Source organism: Halichoerus grypus, chromosome 14, assembly GCF_964656455.1.
Source record: "Halichoerus grypus chromosome 14, mHalGry1.hap1.1, whole genome shotgun sequence".
Taxonomy (NCBI): domain Eukaryota; kingdom Metazoa; phylum Chordata; class Mammalia; order Carnivora; family Phocidae; genus Halichoerus; species Halichoerus grypus.
Window position 1 is genome coordinate 2,335,122 of NC_135725.1, and position 20,585 is coordinate 2,355,706.

Consider the following 20,585-nt stretch of genomic DNA (forward strand, 5'->3'; position numbering starts at 1 on the left):
GAGCAGGAGCCGCGGGGACGTGGCCGGCCTCCGGAGCCGTAGTCGGGCCAGTCGAGTGAGCCTCCTGCAGCCGAGGGGCTGGGGAGAGGGGGTGGGGAGGCTGGGGCCCCACGCCCGCCAGGACATCGGGACCACCCCGGGGCTGGGCGGATGAGCCCCCCTGGAGTAAAACTGCAGCAGTGGCCACGACGGGCGCCACGTCAGCAACCACAGGAGGCAGTGAGCATGCGGCTTCGTGGAAACCGGTCGCCAGGCCTGGAGGGCAGGCGGCCTCCACCACGAGGGCACTGCGTCCGTCTCAGACGGGGAGGGGTTTGGAGAGGCCCTTTCCCTGAGCGTCTTTTCTGGGCAGCGCTGCCGGCCTCGGGCCCCACGAATGCGGGGGGTGAGTGTGCCTTCCTGGGCTTCCCAGTCGGCAGCCAGTGGCCAGCTGGTCGGAGCCTGGACGCCGCAAGTGCAGGTCAAGTGCGGCCATCGGGGGGCCTCCCTCGGCCTGTACCCGGCCAGCGTGCAGACGCTGCTCTGAGCAGTCTGTAGAACAGTAGGTTTAGATGATGCAGCAGAGCAAGACGCTGGAGCCGTATGCAGCGGTGAGCTGAGGAAATGGGACTCTGGGAGCAGAAGACAGTCCCTGTGATAAAATCTCCGACAGACGTGCTGAGAGCAGGTTGGACGTCCCAGGAGAGACATAGTGAGCTGGACGCAGGTGTGAGCAGCCGCCCGAGGGGCCTGTGGGGAGAGCCGGAGCGAGAAGACGGGCACATGTCCGGGGATGGTTCCGGAAGGTGGGTGCACAGAGCGATGGCGCAGGGTGGTCCTCTCAGGGTCGGTGGCTGAGAATTCTCTAGGGCTGGTGAGGGGTGGAGCCTTAGATCCATGAACACAGTCAGAACCAGACCCTGTAAACAGATCCATAAACCAGTGTCCCGATGCAGCCAGGTGAAGACTGAAAGAGTGAGGGAAAGCAGACCGTTCGCCTGTCCAGATTGTTCCAGAAGGAGGGAGAAGAGAGGACATTTTCAGAAGAGCAGAAGGAAGAGTACTTCCTGTCACATGGAGGCCCCTTGTTGAAACCACCTGCTAACAGCTGAGTGATGTTCATCAGTAAGCAGCAAGCAGAATGTGGCACAAGGAAGACGGTGAAAATGAACCTCGGTTTATGGTGATCACGATGCCCACGGGGTTAAACTCATCCTTCAGAAGTGGGACATTCTCAGGCTGGAGTGAGAAATCCAGGTTCCTTTCTGTTTGCAACACAAACACCCAAACACTGTCACAAAAAAGGTTAAAAGCAAAGGAATTTAAAATAAGATAAAACAGACTGAAGCTCTCTGGAAACGGACGGTGCAGCGGTGTGAACATCAGACAGATCGCATTCCTTAAGGTAAAAAGCGTCAATGAGAATGAAATAATAAAGTCATGAGCTTGTGACTTGGGGACGTACAGCATGATGATACTGTGCAGAGACAGCACGCACCCTCAGAATACGTAGGAGAAGGTGCACAAGATCCCCGGGAGGTTGACAAACAGCAGAAAAACGGGACGTGCTTCTGTGAGAAACTGGGGGCTGTGTTGGGCGGAAGTCGTAGGGCAGAGATCTGAATAATACGACTGGTGAGCTTAGACCCCTGCACCAAAAGGGGTAGCTGGTGTGTCCTTGTCTGTGTGCTCGAGCACACACGGTGCCGTTACAAACACCAGCCAGGTGTTGGGCGTGGGAATAAGCCCCAGAAAGGCCCACGGGTGACATCACACAGACCCCAGCGCTGAGCACAGTGAGATAGAATTACTGATCAGTGACAGCAGTGACAGAAGCCCAACACGGCATAGGAAAATCGTCTTTCTAAATATCAAATGAGCAAAAAGAAGAATCCATAATAAAAACTACAAAGTGTTTTGAATTTAACAAAAATTGCCCGTCAAAATTTATGGGATGGCGATCGATTTCAGTGGACGTTCATGTGGCCTTAAATCCACCTGTGAAAGAATAATGATTGAAAACTGATCAATGTACTGGCCAAGAAAGTGAACCCAAAGGAAGCAGCGAGAGGGACGAGGGTGTGGGCAGACAGTGAGGAACCAGTCAGAGGAGGAAGTGTGGCCGACGTGAGGACAGAGAGGACCGGGCTGATAGGAGAAAGAAGAAGCCACACAGTTTGAAGACCCAATTATGGACAAAGTCAATATATTTAAAGTTACAAGATAATACTGTGAACAACAGGTTGCCTCTGAGCGAAGGCTTTTGACAACTGGGATAGTTTTCTAGAAAAATAACCCAAACTCACTGAATAAAATAGAAAATCTGGATAAACCTCTAACCACTGACCAAACAACACATGGCCAACGATCTGTGTGTGGACAGGAAGCCGCGGTGCTGCTGTTGGACAAGGACCACCTGCCCTTCGGGGAGCGGATTCTGCGTAGTTCCTACCACTGTCCCTGAGGACAATGAGCGAGGGTGGCCCTGCGTCCGTCCCGCGAGCACAACATGGGAGCCCCTGCATCTCTGCTCACGGACTGAGCGGCTGCCACCTGGCGGTTGAGGAGGAGCCAAAGACCTATGAGTAAAAGCGCTATAAGGTTTTCATTTTAGTTGGGTGGGAACATTTTTTAAGAAGTAAACGATTTGTAAAGGTCTTATTTCTTGAACACAATACTTTGATCCCCAGCTGGGAAGGGTCCTAAAGACAAAAGAACCACAAGGAGATCCTAAACTGTATTCAGGTGACTGACTTCTCGTAGCGCTATTGTTATTGTTATTTTGAAGCTATTATATTTATAGTGTAGAGTTTATCAGTCATTTTGAGTTACTCGGATTAAAGCTTCATCGGGCAAAAGGAGACAGATATAGGCATAAAGTTAGAGAAAGCGGTGTGGACTCAAGATTTATGTTTCTCTTTTCACAACATACGTATTTCCCAGCTCTGTCCGTGCCAGCGTGTAGGAGCAATGGTAGCCCGCAGCCCCGAGCCCTTCTCCTCCAGCGCAGTCCTTAAATGCCCCTCGAGCAGGAGCCGGGCTCTTTGGAGAAATGCCTGGTTCTGTGTCTCAGGCAAGAAATGCACTAAAGGGGCTATTTGTGCCCAAAAACAAAGGACACAGGAGTCAACTTGAAAGGGGTCCCGCTGGCCGAAGATGTGACAAGTTGAGCACTAGAAAGATGACTGCAGTGGGTCGGAACACATCAGATTTATAAAAATCCACCAGTGCATTATAATAGCTGATAAAATGCACCTGTTCTCTTCCAAGGTTGCCAGGTACCAACTCACGGGGAAAACCACTGAGGAAAGAGTCCGTATTCATCCAGCTTTTTCTGCATGGACTGCATCTTGGGAAACCACTGCAAAGAAGGATAGTTTGTTTTTTGTTTTTTGTTTTTACAGAAAAATCTGGTGTTTGAACCCAAATGGGGGATAGAATTAGGAAATTGCCATTTTATAATACGATGAAGTAATGGATGGAGAGGAGAGACATGGGTGGGCACTAAGACCGACTGGGGAAGGTCTGGTGGAGAACTCTGCACGGGGACGGGGATGTCCACACGTGGACCACCCATCCATCCATTGGTATCAGCTGAACTGAGGCAGGTGACCCCATGGCATCACCTGGGCGGTAATCTCACCAAAAAAATGACCCTCTAGTTCAAAGCATCCTTTTCTAGGAAACCAGGGACAGAAGAATAAACTCCCCACGAGAAAGCAGCTGACGTGGCTTCAGTAAGTAGATAGCGTGGACAGAAGTGGGTGGGGGGTGCTTTTATAGATCTAGACAGAGTTAAGGTGCTCACCGTCTGTATTTAAGGACGACTCTTCTGTGGGTCCTGACCCGAGCAGACCGAGTATAAGAAGAGGACATTTGGGAAATCTGAACGTGGCTTGTCATTCGATATTACCAAAGACTGAATTTTTACTGGGTGTGATGGTGGCATAGCCATGAGTGGTTTAAGAGGTCGTGTGTGTTTAGAGACACACATTGAGGTATCCCTGCTGGAAAGGGCTCCTGTTCATGGAGGAGGACAGGCAGATTGCAGAGCATCCGTGGGGCAGACAAGTGTAAGCCCCTTGTTTGGGTCCACGAGGTGAGAAGCGTGGGTTTGACTTGAGGGCCAGGAAAGGTACCACAGAACCTTCAGGAACATTTCTGCTTTCCAGTGACAGGAGGTCCAGGCCAGGGGTCCCCCTGTTCTGGCCTGATCACAGCATCTGGGGGGTGTGTCTGCAGAATCAGCAGGGCAGGGCTGGCGACCCCAGAATGTCCACCGGGGGTGCCTTTCCCCTTCCAGGAAAGTCTTCAGTCCCGTAGGAAATAAAGTGGGTTGAGGCCGTTGGGTGCCCGTGGCCGGGGCGGCCCTCCTCCCGCCACCCCCTGATGTTCTGAGTGGTGTTCCAGTGAGCCCGGAGGCCGGCCCTCCTCCCGGGACCCCACACCCTCCAGAGGGCCAGCTTACCCGGAACCCAAGTCGGGATTCAGAAGGACGTCCGCTGCTCGATCACTTGTGTTGGTGCAATGGCCCCATTTCAGCTGGTAGCACAAGGACAGCAAGTCCTGTGTTTTCACGCTGTTTATCCTGACAGGAAGCCCCTCTCCCTGTGCAGATGTAGCTGCTGACCACCTTTCTTAGAGCAGAGGCTTCGTGTGCACACACGCACGTGTGAGTGCGTGCACGAGTGTGCGTGTGTGAGCTCGTGTGGGGGCTGGTCCGAAAAGGGACAGAGAGACCCAGCGGCAGGAGGAAGGTCCCGCCGTGCTTTCTGGTGGGAACAGAGGGGAGGACTGCGGTGGGTTTTCTCGGTGACCCGCATTCCTGTGTGTCCTGGATCCTCTCTGGGCTGCTCAGCAGGGCTGACCTCCTCTTCAGCTGCCCCATAGCCGTTGGCTGTGGTTAGAGACAGCTTCGGAATGAGCTGTGACCTGCTCAGCTGGGGGGCCGCGGCCCCCAGCCCCGGCGGTGACCCGCGGCGCCCGCTGTGACAGGGACACTGCCTCTAGCAGGCACTGGTGGCGACTCCTGGGTCATCGCGGCAAACCGAGGGCAGATGCGTGCGATTTGTCTTTAGAGAGGAAAGAGGTGAGCGGTTTTCCACAGCTGTAGTTGGGGGTAAGGAAGTAGCAAAGCGGATCCTTGCATCGAGAGACTTGGAAGGAGACAGTGGGGCGTCTCCCAGCATCGGCTCTGGACGCAGCAGGCGGGAGCCGCGGGCGGGGACTCAGGTCAGGACTGGAGGCGACCTGCAGGTGGCCTTTCAGATGGCTGGCCGCTCCGCTAGGGTAGGAGCTCTCCCGTACGAGCTGCCAGCGTCCGTAGTTCTGAGGCCGTCCACTGTCCAGGGGCCAAGGGCCTCCCTTGTTCCCAGCAGTCCCCGAGGACCGCATGCTGGCACGTGAGCCCCAAAATCACATCTGTTCCAACACTGCCTGCACCCTCCCTTCTCGTGTGGCCGCTGGGGAGAGGGACGAGGACGCTGGGCTGGCCAGGAGGAGCGCCTCACCCCTGCAAGCAGCCCTGAGCCGGCAGGTGGTCAGGACCCGAGGCCGGAGGGCACCCGCGAAGGAGGGGAGGAGTGTGGGAGGAACGGCGAGGCCGGGTGCGCAGGCTGGGGACTGGCCAGTTTGATTGGTTTTGGCGGGCTCTGGGCACAGGGCTGCTCGCCCTGGGTGGACGGAGAACATAGGAAGGAGGTGGCTGGGTTGGTTGGTTGGTTTGCTCCCAGGCTGTGCTCTCCTGTCTAGGCAGTTGGTAGCCCCGGGGAGGTGGGGGGCTGTCCCTCTAGGTCAGGAGGGCTTGATGTCAAGCATCAGAAACATGTGGTTGATACACCCCGCCCCCCAAATGTCTGTTAAGTTAAGGACTGGGTTGTAAACCCTCGCTGGGGACTGGAGCTTGCTGTGATTTCCTCACACAGCTCCACAGGTGGCCTCTGCTGGACGTGCAGTGTTTTGTTGGGAAACGGGGGGGCCTGCGTGTCCGTGGATCACCCCTGTCCTGTGCCACACTGCGAAGCATCTTGCAGGTGCCCTGTTAGGTTTTTGTGAAGAACAGTGGGCAAAATTACCAACTTCTATGGTGTTGTCATGAACATTAAGTAAAACCTTTTCCCCAGGAATGCACATAGGTAAAGAATACGGTGACCACGAAGGACGGTGTGGTGTCGCTGGCCTGATTCAGGTTGTCCCAGCTTTTTCCCACTGCTCCCTGTGCCCCATCAGAGCAAATGTCAACACACATTACATCTTAGTGTCCTCATGAGAACAGTTTCAACCCTGCAAGCCATCTGAAAGGACCTTGGGTCTCCTAGCATCTTGCAGAACATACTCCGAACACTGCTGAAATTCAGGGTTATTTTTCTTGTAAGCCATCTGTAAGCCTTCTGGGGATGGTAATGCTGGCTTGGGTTCAGTGGCTCATGATGTCAGAGGACGAGGCGGGTGTCTCTGAAATTCTCTTGGCCTGTTCCTCACAGCCTCAAGGTGGCTGCAGCAGCTCCAGGCATCACATCCTCACAGCGTTCAGAGTCAAGGAGAAGGGTAGCACCAGGAAGGGGTTCTCATTCCCTTCATGTCAGGGAGAGGAATACCATTCCAGGAGAGCCTTCCATCTCCCTGGGCAGGTGCTGGGGGGAGGGCAGGGGAGGTTGGGAAGGAAGTGTTTGAATCGTCTCAAGACCTGGAGGGTGGCAGGCAGGGAATGGGAAGCCACAGTACCTCACCAAGTCCAGTACTTTCAGACTTCGCTGTCTCTCGTTTTAATAAAACCAATGCCCACATTTCCGGTTTCATAGCTTCTTTTTTCAAAGAGAGGAGCTACGTATACTATTTTGTTTCTGCAACACCTGGTGAGTCTTTACCTGCAGGTAAAGCACCTGACCCAGTGCCTGGCACATAGCCCTGAGTAAACCGGCCGCCTGGCTCTCCGTGAGCTGGCACCCCACCTGCCCTCGTCCTCTCTATCCGCCCTCCCGCACGTGGCTGATGCAGCCAGTGGAGATGCTTGCTCTCCCCTCTCCCCACCCCAGCCGAGCCCACCAGCCACCACACCGTTCCTGGGCCTGCCCTCCTACAAAGCTTCCCCCATCCTGCTCTTGAAGTAACTGTCCTTCAACGCTTCCATTTTGAGTTGAATTGTGTCCCTTCAACAAAGATACGTTGGCATCCTGACCCCCAGAACCTGAGAATTATTTGGAAATGGGGTTGTTGCCGAGTGGGGAGCAAGGCCGTTTCATGGGTGTGGGCTCCTGCAATCTCGGGGGCCCCACCTCGAGCTTGGGGCCCTGTGCTCTGCAGTCACCATTTTGAAATTCTTCATAATTTTATCTTTGAACCTGTGTTTGGTACGTGAAGTCTGACGGGCCCTTGGCTCATGGATGCTCCCACCTTCCCCTGCCTGCTGCCTCCCGGGGACAGGTTCCAGACCGCTCCGTCCTCCTCTCTTGGTGTCCCTAGTGTCCAGCTCTGACGGGCCTCCTGTCCCCATGCCCTGGGTGTTGGGACGTCTGAGACTGGCCGTGTCTCAGGGTGGACACGTGGAGGGGCAGCAGCTGGTGGGACAGGAACCCAGCAGCGGTGGGGCTGCTCGTCGGCCGACTCGCAGGGCAGGACCCCGGGCCGGGGTGAAGGTCGGCGTTCACCCTGTGCCCAACACAACGGGACATTCAGCAGCCAAGACACCACGCAGGCCAAGAGAGAGCCGTGGAAAGAAGGGGAAAGCTTGCATACTATAGCACCTCCACCAGCCCCGCATTTTCACTTTGTGCGGGGCCTCTGGGCCGCTGTGGCTGGCCCTGCTTGGGAGCCACGGAGAGCCACGGGGAGATGCCCCCACGCAGAAATAATGCACGGATCCGTCAGCCGCAGCCTGAGGCCACTTCTGGTGGTTTGGAGCTGGGGGAGGCAGCCTAATGAAGACACCGTCACGCTCCCTGGGGAGGGGCGGTCTGGCTGCTGGACCTCACACCCCGCTTGCAGGGTCGGCCAGGCTGCTCCCGCCCAGATGGGGACGGGTGTGTGAGCGTGGATGTCACCGATTCCACAGCCCTTGGCACGGGAACCCCCAGCCTGGCGTGCCCCCCACCCCCCGCTCGCCGGGCGCATTTCTGAGGACACTTTGGCGGGATACGGGATATGGGGGGAAGTTTCAAGAGAGGGAGTGAGACTGTATCGTGGATAGCGCGGAGCTTTGGTCACCCGTGATGGAAGTTTCTTTAAATCCTGGCAAACAGAAGCTGTTCTGCAGTCGTTGACCCCCTACGTCCGCCGCCAGCACCATCGCCCCATCCTGGGTTGTACTGCCCCCCGGGACGCCCATAGGGCTGTTCTTTCCCCACACACCTGATTTCTCCTCGTACCGAGGGCACTGGAGCCCGGGATCCCGCGCACACGGGACTCTGAAACATTTGGGGTCAGGGATGTGTCATGCCGTGCCTTCCCCCAAAGCACTGTGTGTGGGCTGAGCCTTGTCCCCCAAATCCACATGCTGAAGCCCTAACCCCCAATGGGACTGTCTCTGGAAATAGGGTTTCTAGGAGGTAATTATGCGTGAACAATGTCCCGAGCTGATAAGATGTAGCTTTATAAGAAGAGGAGGAGAGCTCTCCGCCATGTGGGGACACAGGGAGAAGGTGGTGGCCCACAAGCCAGGAGGGGGCTCCCCAGAACCTCTATCTCAGACTTCCAGCCTCCAGGGCTGTGAGATACAAGTTCTTGCTGTTGCAGCCGCCCTGTCTGTGCTGCTTTGTTCTGGCAGCCGGAGAGGACCGGCACCTGCTGCCACCTTCTCTGTGCTCCAGACCATCGGCTGGGGCAACACAGGTGCTTCTAGAATCATCTGAAGCACCCCGGGGAAGCCGCTGGTGGGACCAGGGAGCACTTCCTCAGCCCGAAGCCACATCTGTTTTGACCACTACTAAACATGAAGTTGTCCCTGGGAAGCCAGGCCCATGGGGTGACTCGCCCGTGGCCCCAGCGGGTCACCGAGAAAGCCAGGCTTCTGTTCGTCTCTTGGGCACCCTCTCCCAGCAAGGGGCCAACCACCATTTTGAAAGTGAGTCACGAAGACCTCACGATATCATTCCCTAGGAACAAATATTTAAATACAGGAAAATAAATAACTCCAGCATGAATAGCTAAAGCCAGGAAATTCAGAGGTGATATTTGCACACCAGGATGTCTAATTTGTTTGCTGTGCTGATCAGAGCAGAAAAAGTTTCCGTGAGAATATTTGTGTACTCATAAGCAGTGGTAGAAACAAGTGGGTCATTGTCACATGTACATCTTGTAGTGAAAAGAAAAAGTCCGTTTCATGTCAAGTGGCCTAGGATCCTGTTTTCTTCGTGTGCCCCTCTGCTGTGTGGCATCCAAAGGCAGGGTGGAGAAGAGACGCTGTGGCTGGGACTTCGAAAATACTCCCGCTCAGAAAAATACTGTCTCTGATGAGGAGCAGCCTCGTTCACAAGCGTGGGGAGCTTGCATGCCGACCCCAGAAAGGCAGAGCCGTGGTCGTGCTGTAGTGTGTCTTCTGGGAGAGGCTTAGAAGACCCGTGTGCCAGCCAGCCAGTGTTAGCTCTGGGAACATTCTGCCCTGCGGTCAGTGCCCTGGCAGTGAGCCAACCAAGGTGTTCAGGAGGAGCACAGCTGGACAATGGTTAAAGGCTAAGGGCAGATTTTATTCAGAAAGAGCTGAGCTCAACTCTGAACACAGGTGGAGTTGGGGTTTACGGCCAAGGGAGAGGGTGGGGTGGGGTCGGTGGATGGAAAGCCACTAAGAGGAGACCCCAAGGGCAGGGGATTGTTGCTGAAGGTAAGCCAGGGTGATCATTTCAAGGACTGGCTTAGCAGGCAGCGGACAGGGTCCGGGGACCCACCTTAGGCAAGAGGAGGGCTCAGGGGAGCCTCAGGGGAGTCTGATCATTATACAGGAAGACATGCAGAAAAGACTGTGCTTCAGTTCAGGTGAGGACTGGATGATAGGGCAGAATATAGGTCACAGACTGTTTAAAGTGGTGGCAGAGGGCAGGGAAAGGGTGCTGGGTGAGTGGGGGGGAGGGCAGAGGCAAGAAGGCCCTCACATGGCTGATCACAAGCATCAGGAGTGGGAACACTGTCCAGCTTGGCCGTGATTATCTAGGGCACGCAAAGCTGATTAGCAGATGCCTGGAAGGAAGTCCAGTATGAACTGACCTGAAGCGTCCCAGCCAGGATTAGTGGCACCAAATCCTGGTTCTGGGACTCCATGTGTTCTGCGTTAGGTGGAGGAAGGTGTATAGGAGACTCAGTTCCAGCAGAGGCAGGGGAGGGTGCTGGGCCTCCTTCTGCCTCTCAGGCCCTGTAACCCTCTCCCACCTTAAGGAGTGGCCAGTGGGATGGGGTAGTGGGCCAGTGAACACGCTCATGTGACAGGAAGGGCCCTTGAAGACTGGTGGAGCAGGTGAATGAGCTGGACTGGACTGGTGTCCCTTGCTTCCCCAGGAACTCTTGAGGGCAGGTCCCCTATACACACACACACACACGCACTCAGAGCAGCCGTGGGAGGGTCCCCTGGGGAGGAAGGGTGTTCCTCCAGATCTCCCCTCCCTGGAGGAATGCCCAGACTTCACCATGGTTGCAGGAAGGCTCCCGCAGGGGTACACAGTATTTGTACAAATAGCTGGAAATTTCCCCCGTGGGAGGGTGTCACTAAAAGAAACGTCCTCTCTTTTGCTCACTGTTGAAATAAAAGGAAAAAGGCCAAACAGATCAAAATAGTCTTGATGACATTTAGAATTTAGGGGCATTCCGTTCTGCCTGAGTTTTGACAAAAGTTGGACCTCCACATGCAAGGCCCCCCCCCCTCAACTTTTTCTCCTGGTCGCCTATAAGTTCCCCATGTCTTACAATCCCACAGCAAATCGAGGCTTTGGCCGCGCGGTGCTGGGAACAGCATGGGTCCCACAGAACCTCCCGGGGACCCTGAGTCCACCCATGCGCGCTGGCCCCACCTGCCGGGCAGGTGCGTCTGCGGTCCGCGAATTCCCTCCGCAAGATGAGGGCCAGCCCGAGGGGACAGAGGCCGGCGTCCAAGGGCAGGCCGGGATCCCGCCCTTATTTACATGTTTGATGTTTTGTGCATCGTGAAGTTTTTGCATTGATTTTGAAGTTTTAAAATACTGCAGTAAAATGTGACTTATCTTGATCAGAGTTTTTTTGGCGCTAAATCCCTTAAATCTGCGCCCGGTCCGAGTGTCTCACCCGCCGCTCCCCGCATCTGCGCAGGCAGGAGCTGAAATTACTTTGCTCGCGGCTGGATCCCCAGGGCCTCCAGAGTGCCTGGAACATTAATACTGTCACCTCTTGGTCGACGGGACGCTTGGGGCGGGAGCGCGGGGGGGGGGAGAGCGCAAGGAGAGGGGACCCGGGGCGCAGGGGAGAGCGGGGCGGGGCGGCGCGCAGAGGGGACAGTGGGAGAGGGGAGCAGAGATGGGCGGGGCGGGTTCCGGGAGGGGGCGACTGCGGAGCCGGGTCGGGGCGCTGTGTGAGGAGGGACCGGGCGGAGAGCAGGCGGAGATCCCGGGAGGGCATGCTGGGCGGAGGCGCCGGGGCGGGCCCGCAGCTCGGCCTCCTGGAGGCGGGAGCCGCTGCAGACGCCGCTGCTTCTGGGTCTCAGGTGTTTGTGAGTGTCCCTCCTGCCCCAGTGCGCTCGCCCCTGCCCCAGCGCGAGGCCGAGGCCCGGGCCGAAGAGCAGGGGGAGCCCCAGGTCCAGGCACAGCCCAAGCACGTCCCGGGCGGCACTGCCGCCCGCCCGCAGGTGACCATCTATCTTCATTCCCCGCCCCCGCAGGTGTCTTCCGGCCGCAGGGGTCCGTCCCGCACAGGTGTCCGCCCCCGCAGGTGTCCGTCCCGCACAGGTGTCCGTCCCCCGCAGGTGTCCGCCCCCGCAGGTGTCCGTCCCGCACAGGTGTCCGCCCCCGCAGGTGTCCGTCCCGCACAGGTGTCCGCCCCCGCAGGTGTCCGCCCCCGCAGGTGTCCGTCCCACGCAGGAGTCTGCGCTCGCGCCCACCGCCGCCCCCCGCCCCCCGCAGGTGTCCCCCCTCCATCCGGCCATGGTGGACGTCCTGGGCGGCCGGCGTCTGCTGACCCGCGACGGCGCGTGGGTGGAGGCCGAGGCCGCGCTGCAGAACAAGGTGGTGGCGCTGTACTTCGCCGCGGGCCGGTGCGCGTCCAGCCGCGACTTCGCGCCGCTGCTCTGCCGCTTCTACGCCGAGCTGGTGGCCGAGGCGCGGCCGCCCGCGCCCTTCGAGGTGGTGTTCGTGTCGGCCGACGGCAGCGAGCGGGACATGCTGGACTTCATGCGCCAGCTGCACGGCGCCTGGCTGGCGCTGCCCTTCCACGACCCCCTCCGGCAGTGAGTGGGACGGGGCTGGGGGCCGGGCGGAGCTGGTCCCCGGGCCGGGCGGGCCTCTCCCGCGTCCCTCGTGCTCCCCGCTCCAGCCTCCCGGCCGCTCCAGCCTCCCGGCCGCTCCAGCGGGGCTGCCACCTGCCCGGGGCTTGGCGAGCCTTGCCTCGCGGGTCTGCGGTTTCCAGCCAGCCCGGCTGCCGAGGCTGCTGCGGCGGCGGAGTCCACCCGCGAGGGGCTCGGGGAGGAGTGTGGAAGCGGGAGAGGGAGCCTCTGAAGGCTTGGGTCGGAGCTGGGGACCCTGCGTGCGCTGCCGTCAGGGGGCTGGGGGCCATGTGCGGGGTGGGGGAGGGCGGCAGGGACTCCAAGGCTGGGCGAAGCCCCTCCCTGCTGGCCCGGGTGCGGTTCTACTGGAATTTCCCAACTGTAGGAAGAACCAGGCCCCTGGACTCCAGCGGAGTTAATGACAGAGTCCATGAAAATCCAAGGGGAGGAGGGAGAAGGTGGGAGGGGTGAGGAGGGGGGACCTGAGTGGGGAGGAGGAAGGATGGGGTGGGGAGCAGGTGGGAAGGAAGAGGGAGGATGGAGAAAGTGGGAGGGAGGAGGTGGGAAGGAGAAGGGAGGAAGTGGGAGGAAGGAGGTGGGAGGGAGGACATAGAAGGTGGGAAGGAGGAGGTGGGAGGGAGGAGGTGGGAGGGAGGAGGTGGGAGGGAAGAGGGAAGAGGTGGGAGGGAGGAGGGGGGAAGAGGGAGGACAGAGAAGTGGGAGAGAGGAGGTGGGAGGGAAGAGGGGGGAGGACCCAGCGGGGAGGGAGGAGGTGGGAAGGCGGAGGTGGGAGGGAGGAGGGAGGACAGAGAAGGTAGGAGGGAGAAGGTGGGAGGGAAGAGGGAGGAGGTGGGAGGGAGGAGGAGGGAAGAGGGAGGACAGAGAAGGTGGGAGGGAGGAGGTGGGAGGGAGGAGGTGAAGGAGGAAGGAGGACATAGAAGGTGGGAGGGAGGAGGTGAGAGGGAGGAGGGAGGACAGAGAAGGTGGGAGGGAGGAGGTGGGAGGGAGGAGGGAGGACAGAGAAGGTGGGAGGGAGGAGGTGGGAGGGAGGAGGGAGGACAGAGAAGGTGGGAGGGAGGAGGGGGGAGGGAGGAGGGAGGACAGAGAAGGTGGGAGGGAGGAGGTGGGAGGGAGGAGGGAGGACAGAGAAGGTGGGAGGGAGGAGGCAGGAGGGAGCATGGTGAGGATCAGCAGGGCTGGCCGGCTGGAGTGAGCTGGGCACTGATTGTTGCTGGGGTCTGTGCTGTGGTGACAGGCTCCAGACTTGGGTGTACATTGCTCCTCACAACTGTGTTACCCCGGCACCCCTGTAACAGATGTGGAATGAGTTTCTGGGTGTGTTTTCTGGGGGCATGCTTCTTTTCTCTGGGGGCAGTTATTCAGTGGTGTAACAAGTGCCCTCCCCTCCCCTCCCCTCCCCTCCGCCTTAACACACGGGGTGGGTGATGCTGAGGAGGTGAGCCTCAGGCCTTCCAGGTGGGCGCCCGACTCTGGGAAAGTCTTACTGACGCCTGGTCTACGTGACAGTGAAAATAAACCTGAGTGGCAATTTAGTGAGGATGAATCTCAGGGATTTGCTCGGCAAAGGATTCATCGTCGGGTCTCTAGTGCCTCTGGTTCGCTTAGCACTCAGGTCATGAGCAGCTTTTTGAACAAACACACTCAGTTTTGAAAGTGACAGGGGGACCGTGTTGGTAATCAGGCAGAGCTGGGGGTCTGGGCAGAGTCCAGCTCTGGGGTTTCTCGTGCGGTGACGTAGGCGAGGCATTCGCTGCCTGGGGTCATGGCGTTCCTGTGTCGTACGTGGGCTGCCCCGATTCGTGAGTTTGGAGCCGCGGTGGTGGTTGTGTCCATTTCACAGATGTGTCGCTGAGGCACTGAGCAGGCCGGTGCTCCGGGCTCTGGAACCTGACTCTGCCCTGGCAATCCTCTTCCTCTCCCTCTCCGAGGGGTCCCAGGGGACCGCAAGCCTCAGCCCCTCTGCTCGGCCTCACCCCGGGAGGGCCTGGCCCAGCTCCTCCTGGTTCTCCTGGGATGCGGTCACAGCCCTTGAGGTCTACTCCCTGCAGCCGAGGAGGTCAGGGCCCGGGCGGCCAGCCTGGTTTCCGGAAGAAGCCAGCCTCCGTTTTCCTTCCGTTAGGTTAGCTCCTTGCCCTTCTGCTTTCCAGAAGAGACCTCATGAGCTCTCCTTGCAGTTTCTATGGTAGGAAATGGGCTATTCAGTGGGAATATTTGGAGCTACGCCCTAAGCTCTGCTCATTGCAGCCTGGATACATGGAATCAGATCACGAACCCCATGGAAATAGCCACCAGCATGGAGCACTAAGGAATGTGGGATGCATGCGGGCGGCCTTTGGGGAAGTTTCCGGAAGTGTGTGGAACTCGGCGCTCTGCGTGGTGCCCTGGGGAGGTGGGGCCAGGACAGGAGTCACCTGGGCCCCGCTAGGTCGGTCATGGTCAGGGACCCCAGGCTGTCTTCCCTCAGGGTCCACCCGCTGGATGACTGCTGACCCACTGAGTCCCAGGATGAGGAGGGGAATTCAGCAGAGAGCCCCCACGGGGGTGCCCTGGGCATGGCTGGTGGCCGGATGGCTGGCGGGGACCACAGCCCTTCTGCCTGGGCGCACATTGCTTACTGGGTGAGCAGCCTGAGCGGGGGGACAGCACCGAGGACGGGGTGTCCTGCCGTCTCCCTGCCCTTTGTTATGGGCCCAGCACCCAAGCATCAGCTTCTGCTTCTGCCTGGAGGAATTCCTGTCTCCTGCTGTCACATGCAAGACCCACTCCATCGTGATTTTCCTGGACTTTATGATTGTTTCTTTTTTTTTTTTTTTAAAGATTTTATTTATTTATTTGAGAGAGAGGATGAGAGGAGAGAGAGAGCACATGAGAGGGGGGAGGGTCAGAGGGAGAAGCAGACTCCCTGCCGAGCAGGGAGCCTGATGCGGGACTCGATCCCGGGACTCCAGGATCATGACCTGAGCTGAAGGCAGTTGCTCAACCAACTGAGCCACCCAGGCGCCCTTTATGATTGTTTCTTAACAACACTGGGGCCCACTTGGGCTCTGGAACCTCTGACCCTCCCTGCCTCCAGTCCACTCGGCTCCGACTGCCCCCACTATGGGCCAGGCGGATGATGCCTCAGCCTCCAGGCTGACAGGTTTGGGTTGGATGGAGAAGACAGCTGGCCGTGGCTTCGTTTCTCGGGTAGAGAGTGGCTCCATTAGAGCTGTCCACTCGGTGGGGCCGAGCTTCTCGACAGGCCCGTGCTCCCTGCCCTCTGCCCAGCCCTGTGTTCCAGCTCCCCGGCCTCCTGACTCAGCACGTCCTCGTCAGGCACCGATTCTGCCGAGTCTGGGTTTCTCCTCTTTGCTACTTCCTTCCCTTAGGCCCTGGACCATTGGCATGTTCTCACTCATCCCCCCCGCCTCAGTGTCCACATCTGACGGACTCTTGTTCTGGAACCCGCCTCCTCTCGTCAAAGGCAGTCTGGTCCCACCGGGGATACCCCAGCTTTCCGGGGCTCAGTCCATGTCTTGTCTGCCCACACTTACCCCGTTACCCCCTTTGCACCGTGTTCCGGCCAGACAGGGCAGCTGGTGTTCCAGACTACCCCATATCTTTCCCACCTCCAAACCCTGGAGCCCCCTTCCCCTCCTGGCAGCCCCAGCTCCTCCCTCGCGCCCCTGGGGATGCCAGCCCGTGTGAGGAGCGTCTCTGCAGTCTTGAAGGTTGGAGCAGACACGGTTCCCTGCTTGCTGTCTGGGGGCTGCGTCTTGGGTGGGGGCTGGGCCAACAGTCTGCCGGTGGCCAGGATGGGAAGAGGCCAGAACCAGAGTTGCCATGGCAACCCAGAAGGGTTGTGCCGGGGAGGAGGACGCGCTGTGTTCGGTGGAGGAAGGGATCCAGGATTGCAACAGCGCCCCATGCCCAGGGCAGGGAGGAACTCGGATCCCCCCAGACAGCCACAGCGCCCAGAGTTCTCACACCCGCGATGTGCACGGCCACAGGGCTCTCCTTTCCAAGCACAGCCTGTTCCCTGGGGACACAGCGCCCGCAGCAGGTGCAGGTGCTTATGAGCCTCTCGGCCGGGTGGCTCCAAGGTGACGGCTGTCCCCAGGCAGAGGCTGCCTGGGCGGGGATTGGAGGGCCCACACGGCTGACTCTGAAGATGTTCTGGAGCAAACGTCTATTCCAGACTCCACCTCACTCCCCGAAGCCCAGCTGGCTTGCCTTGCGCCCCCCTGACGGTGTCAGAGCTGATTTTATGTCGCGAAGGATGAGAACAACAGCAACGGCCCAAAGCTTAAACTGTGAAGGTTGTTGATTGGCTTAACTTAAACAGCCTGCAGCCAGGAGCTGGTCTCGAGGGCGGGGGAGGCCAGAGAGGACAGTTTCCTCCACTTTCTGCCAAGCGTGCTCCGTGCTCAGGCTGCAGCCAGGGCCACCTGGCAAGTCCAGTCTCCCCTCAAGGTGGCAGAGGGGCTGCCGCGTCTCAGGCTGCGCATCCTCACGCCTTCCTCTTTCCCAGCACACACCCAGCGCTCTGCGGAGTCTCAGGGGTTCTGCGTCTGCCGGGTACCCATCAGCATGGCTGGGCTGCATTGGACAGCCCAGCTGGAACTGGGGGGTGGGCCCCCCATCGGTAACAGCCAGTGTTTTTTGAGCATTTGTGTGCCCATCCCTTGGCTGTGCCGTATGTCTATTCACCATCTCATCCTCCCAGCAACCCAGGGAGGTGGGTTCTGTTTCTCCCACCGTGTAGGTGAGGACTCCGGGGAGGAGTGGCTAGCTGGCCCGAGTCCCTCAGCTAGTTCATGCCAGAAAGTGCAGGGCTGTGGGCGCTGGGCATCAAGCCGCAGGCTGTACCCCCAGACTGTCAAGGGCATGGTTCTCAGCTTCCCTCCCCGGGGTCCCCGGACGGCGGAGGGAGGGGGGTGCAGGCGGCCCTGGGAGACTGGGGCTCCACCCCCACCAGCAGGGCAGGAGACGCTCCCTGGTGGGGTGGCTCCTGCTGGTCTGGGGACCCCATGCCTGGAGCACCGCTCCTGCAGATGAGCTACTCCACGGTGGGGCCTGGACCAGCAAGCCGCAGTCACCCCACGGGGAGCCTGGCAGGGATGTGGATGCAGAGTCAGGAGTGCGTGTGGGCTCCGCCAAGGGGTCCCCTCATCACCTCCAGGAGCCCCAGGGCCTCCGCCCGGCCTTGGGGGTAAGCCCCAGCGGGACCGTGGTGACGGGGTGCACGCTGCAGGCCCTGCCATGCTGCCCACAGCGGAGGCCCGGACAGAACCCATGTGCCCCGGCTGCCGGACAGAGCCTCTCGCGGGCCACCGCCGTTTCCTGCAGCCGTTACGCCAAGGGCTACTGGGTGGGTCCTCTTTTCTTCGTGTTTGTTTTATGCTTTGGGGGAAAGCTAATTTCTTAGGCATTTCAAATTTCTGGGGTTGTGCGGGATTCTGAAAACACTGGGGAGGATGTCTCCCCCCAGTCACCTGGGTCACACCCCGCACCCCCCCGAGTTGCCAGACCTGCGGGCTCGTGAGTGAGGCCCGTGTTGGTCCCCAGCTTGGCGTCTCTCCATGACCATGCTTTGGGTTTGTCAGCCCTGGTGTCTGTTTCAGTAACGCTCACGTTTGTATAATAGCTGACTTGTTTCTCTCAGACGTTCGTGTCTCCTTCTCACGTGAGTAACTAGGGGACGCCGTGCAGACCGGCTTCTAGAAGCTGCTGGAGGGGCAGCCAGCCCGGTGCGGGGGTCCTTTGGGCACCGGCGTCCACGAGCAGGGCAGGGTCCACCGCGGGCCGGGACTGGCCACCGCCTGACTCCCGATGCTCCCGTGTCTTCCTTTCTCCCTCGGGCAGTCAGGGCCCTGCTCTGTGCACCTTCCCTGGGGCCAGGTCCGGTTTGTCTGTCCGTGGCTTCTGTGTTCGGCGTGCCTTTCCCGGTGTCTGCGCATCAGCACCGTGCCCGCTTCTCGGATCAAACCCACGGCTCGTCTACACAGAGGCCTGTCGTTCAGAAAAGTGTGTTTAAGACCACAACTTCCTGCGTCTAGTGGTGTCTGCAGCTGGGGATCCGGAGTGTATTCTGCATCGTTCTCTTCTAATTAGGTTGTAGTCTGAGTTGCTGTTTTACGGGTAACATATGGATATTTAGTTTTTAAACTCATTCCAAAGATTATTTCGTATTGGTTACCAATTTCCATTATGTTATGGTCTGGTTAAGTGGTCTGTGTGCTATTGATTATTTGAAATTTATTTATTTTTTAAAGATTTATTAATTTATTTGAGAGAGAGCGAGCATGAGCAGGTGGAAGGGCAGAGGCAGAGGGAGAAGCAGGCTTCCCGCTGAGCAGGGAGCCTGATGCGGGGCTCAGTCCCAGGACCCCGAGATCATGACCTGAGCCGAAAGCAGACGCCTCACCGACTGAGCCCCCAGGCGCCCCTGATTATTTGAAATGTATTAAGATCCCTGCGTGGCTGAGAGCATGCTGGCTTTGTCACCGCCTCACGGATGTTTGAAAACGAGGCCATCTCTCTTTGTTGGGGGGAGGGGGGATATATTTTTTCCTGCTTGATTTATGCGTGTGTGTTGGTCTGGGTTCCCCAAAAGCAGCAGGAAGGCCGTGGTGGGGGTGTCACCAGGAGATGTGGTAGCAGGAGGGTCTCAGGTACATTCTTCCTTCCACGCAGACCCACAGTCCTGAGGGTGAAGATGAGGGAAATCAGGTTACTGTTTATGGGAGGCCCGAGCAGGCTGGCCTTGGAAATGGGGAGGGCTTTTCATCAGCTGCCCTACCCTGAGGACAGTAATCCTGGGGACGGTTACAGGGAGAAACCAAGAAGGTGGATGCTCCTTCCCCTAAATGAACACAAATAATTTTGTAAAAAGGTCTCTCACAGGGTTGCACCTGACAGGAAACATAGCCAAGAAATGTGTCATCATGTTGATCAGCCTGTCCTTGAGTTTGCTGGGCAGAAAGTCTCACACGGCTTTGCAGTGGTCTAGAACCCATGGAGTTTTCACCTGGACCACTGTGTGGACCTGATGTTTTTCTGCTTCTTGAATGTAGGAGGGATATAAATTTATTGGGGGGGATCTGTGGGTTTAAAATTGCACTGTCCAGTATGTGGCTACTTAAATTTAAATTAGCTGAGATGAAAAATTCGTTCTCTCAGGCCTGCAGCACCTTTCGGGTGCTCCGGGGTCCCACGCAGCTGTCGGTTCGGGCAGCTCAGGTTCAGAGCCGCTCCCTCCCTGCGGACGCTCCTCTGGGACAGCGCTGGCTTGGACAGGCCCGCAGCAGGGAGAGCAGGTGCCGAGGAGGCCAGCGTGGGGGAGGGCGCACCGGCAGGTCTGGTGCTGAGGCTTGGCAGGGTCTGCCAGCCCAGGGAGGTCCTGGTCCCCTCAGACGTGCACGTGGCGGTCCGCCCGGCCCCCTGCTGACCCGGCCCTCCCCTCCCTCTTCTCTCCTGCAGCGAGCTGAGGACCAGGTACCACATCTCAGTCACCCCCAGGCTGGTGGTTGTGAAACCGAGCGGGGAGGTCATCACCGACAAAGGGCGGAAGCAGGTCCGCGAGCGGGGTCTGGCCTGCTTCCAGAACTGGGTGGAGGCCGCCAACATCTTTCAGAATTTCTCCGGATGACTTGGGGGGTTCCAGGCTGGGGCAGGTGCGCGAGCACGGGAGAAGGGGAGCGGGCTGGTTTCCAATCTTTGCCCGCCCCGGGGGAGCTCATGTCGGAGCAGAGACGAAAACAGCGCCCAGGAAGAGTGCCCCCCACAGCCTGCGAGGAGTTACTGTGATTATTCTTAGCATAGCTTTCTCCGCGGGAGCTTGAGCAGGTTCACGTCGAGCTCCTGGAAATCCGTGGAAACGTGTATTTATACCCGCTCTTCAGGTGAGATAATATATTTATTGATACGTCTGGAGCTCTGTTTGTGTTGGTGATTTGCTCTCACCCCTGCACTTATTACTGAGGTTTGCGGAATCCACATGCTTTAATAAAGAAACCTGTTTCCAGCGGAGCCCCCGATCTCCTTCTTCCTCGCGGCAAACCAGGTGGTCTCACAAGGAGAGACAGGTGCTGCGGGAATACCGTTCTCAAGCACTTGGTTCTGTGTTTCGAAGTCCCAGAGCTTTCCCAGGCTGTGGGCTCGGGTCTTCAGGATC

General features: G+C 58.4%; 1 protein-coding gene across 1 annotated transcript; it reads left to right on the plus strand.

Annotated features, from left to right (window-relative positions):
• Positions 1 to 12,071: 12,071 nt before the first annotated feature.
• NXNL2 (nucleoredoxin like 2) lies at positions 12,072 to 20,295 on the plus strand. The gene is made up of 2 exons (XM_036070079.2): positions 12,072 to 12,373; positions 19,892 to 20,295. Exons 1-2 carry the CDS (start codon positions 12,072 to 12,074, stop codon positions 20,058 to 20,060), a joined length of 471 nt encoding a protein of 156 aa, XP_035925972.1. The 3' UTR covers positions 20,061 to 20,295.
• Positions 20,296 to 20,585: the final 290 nt, after the last annotated feature.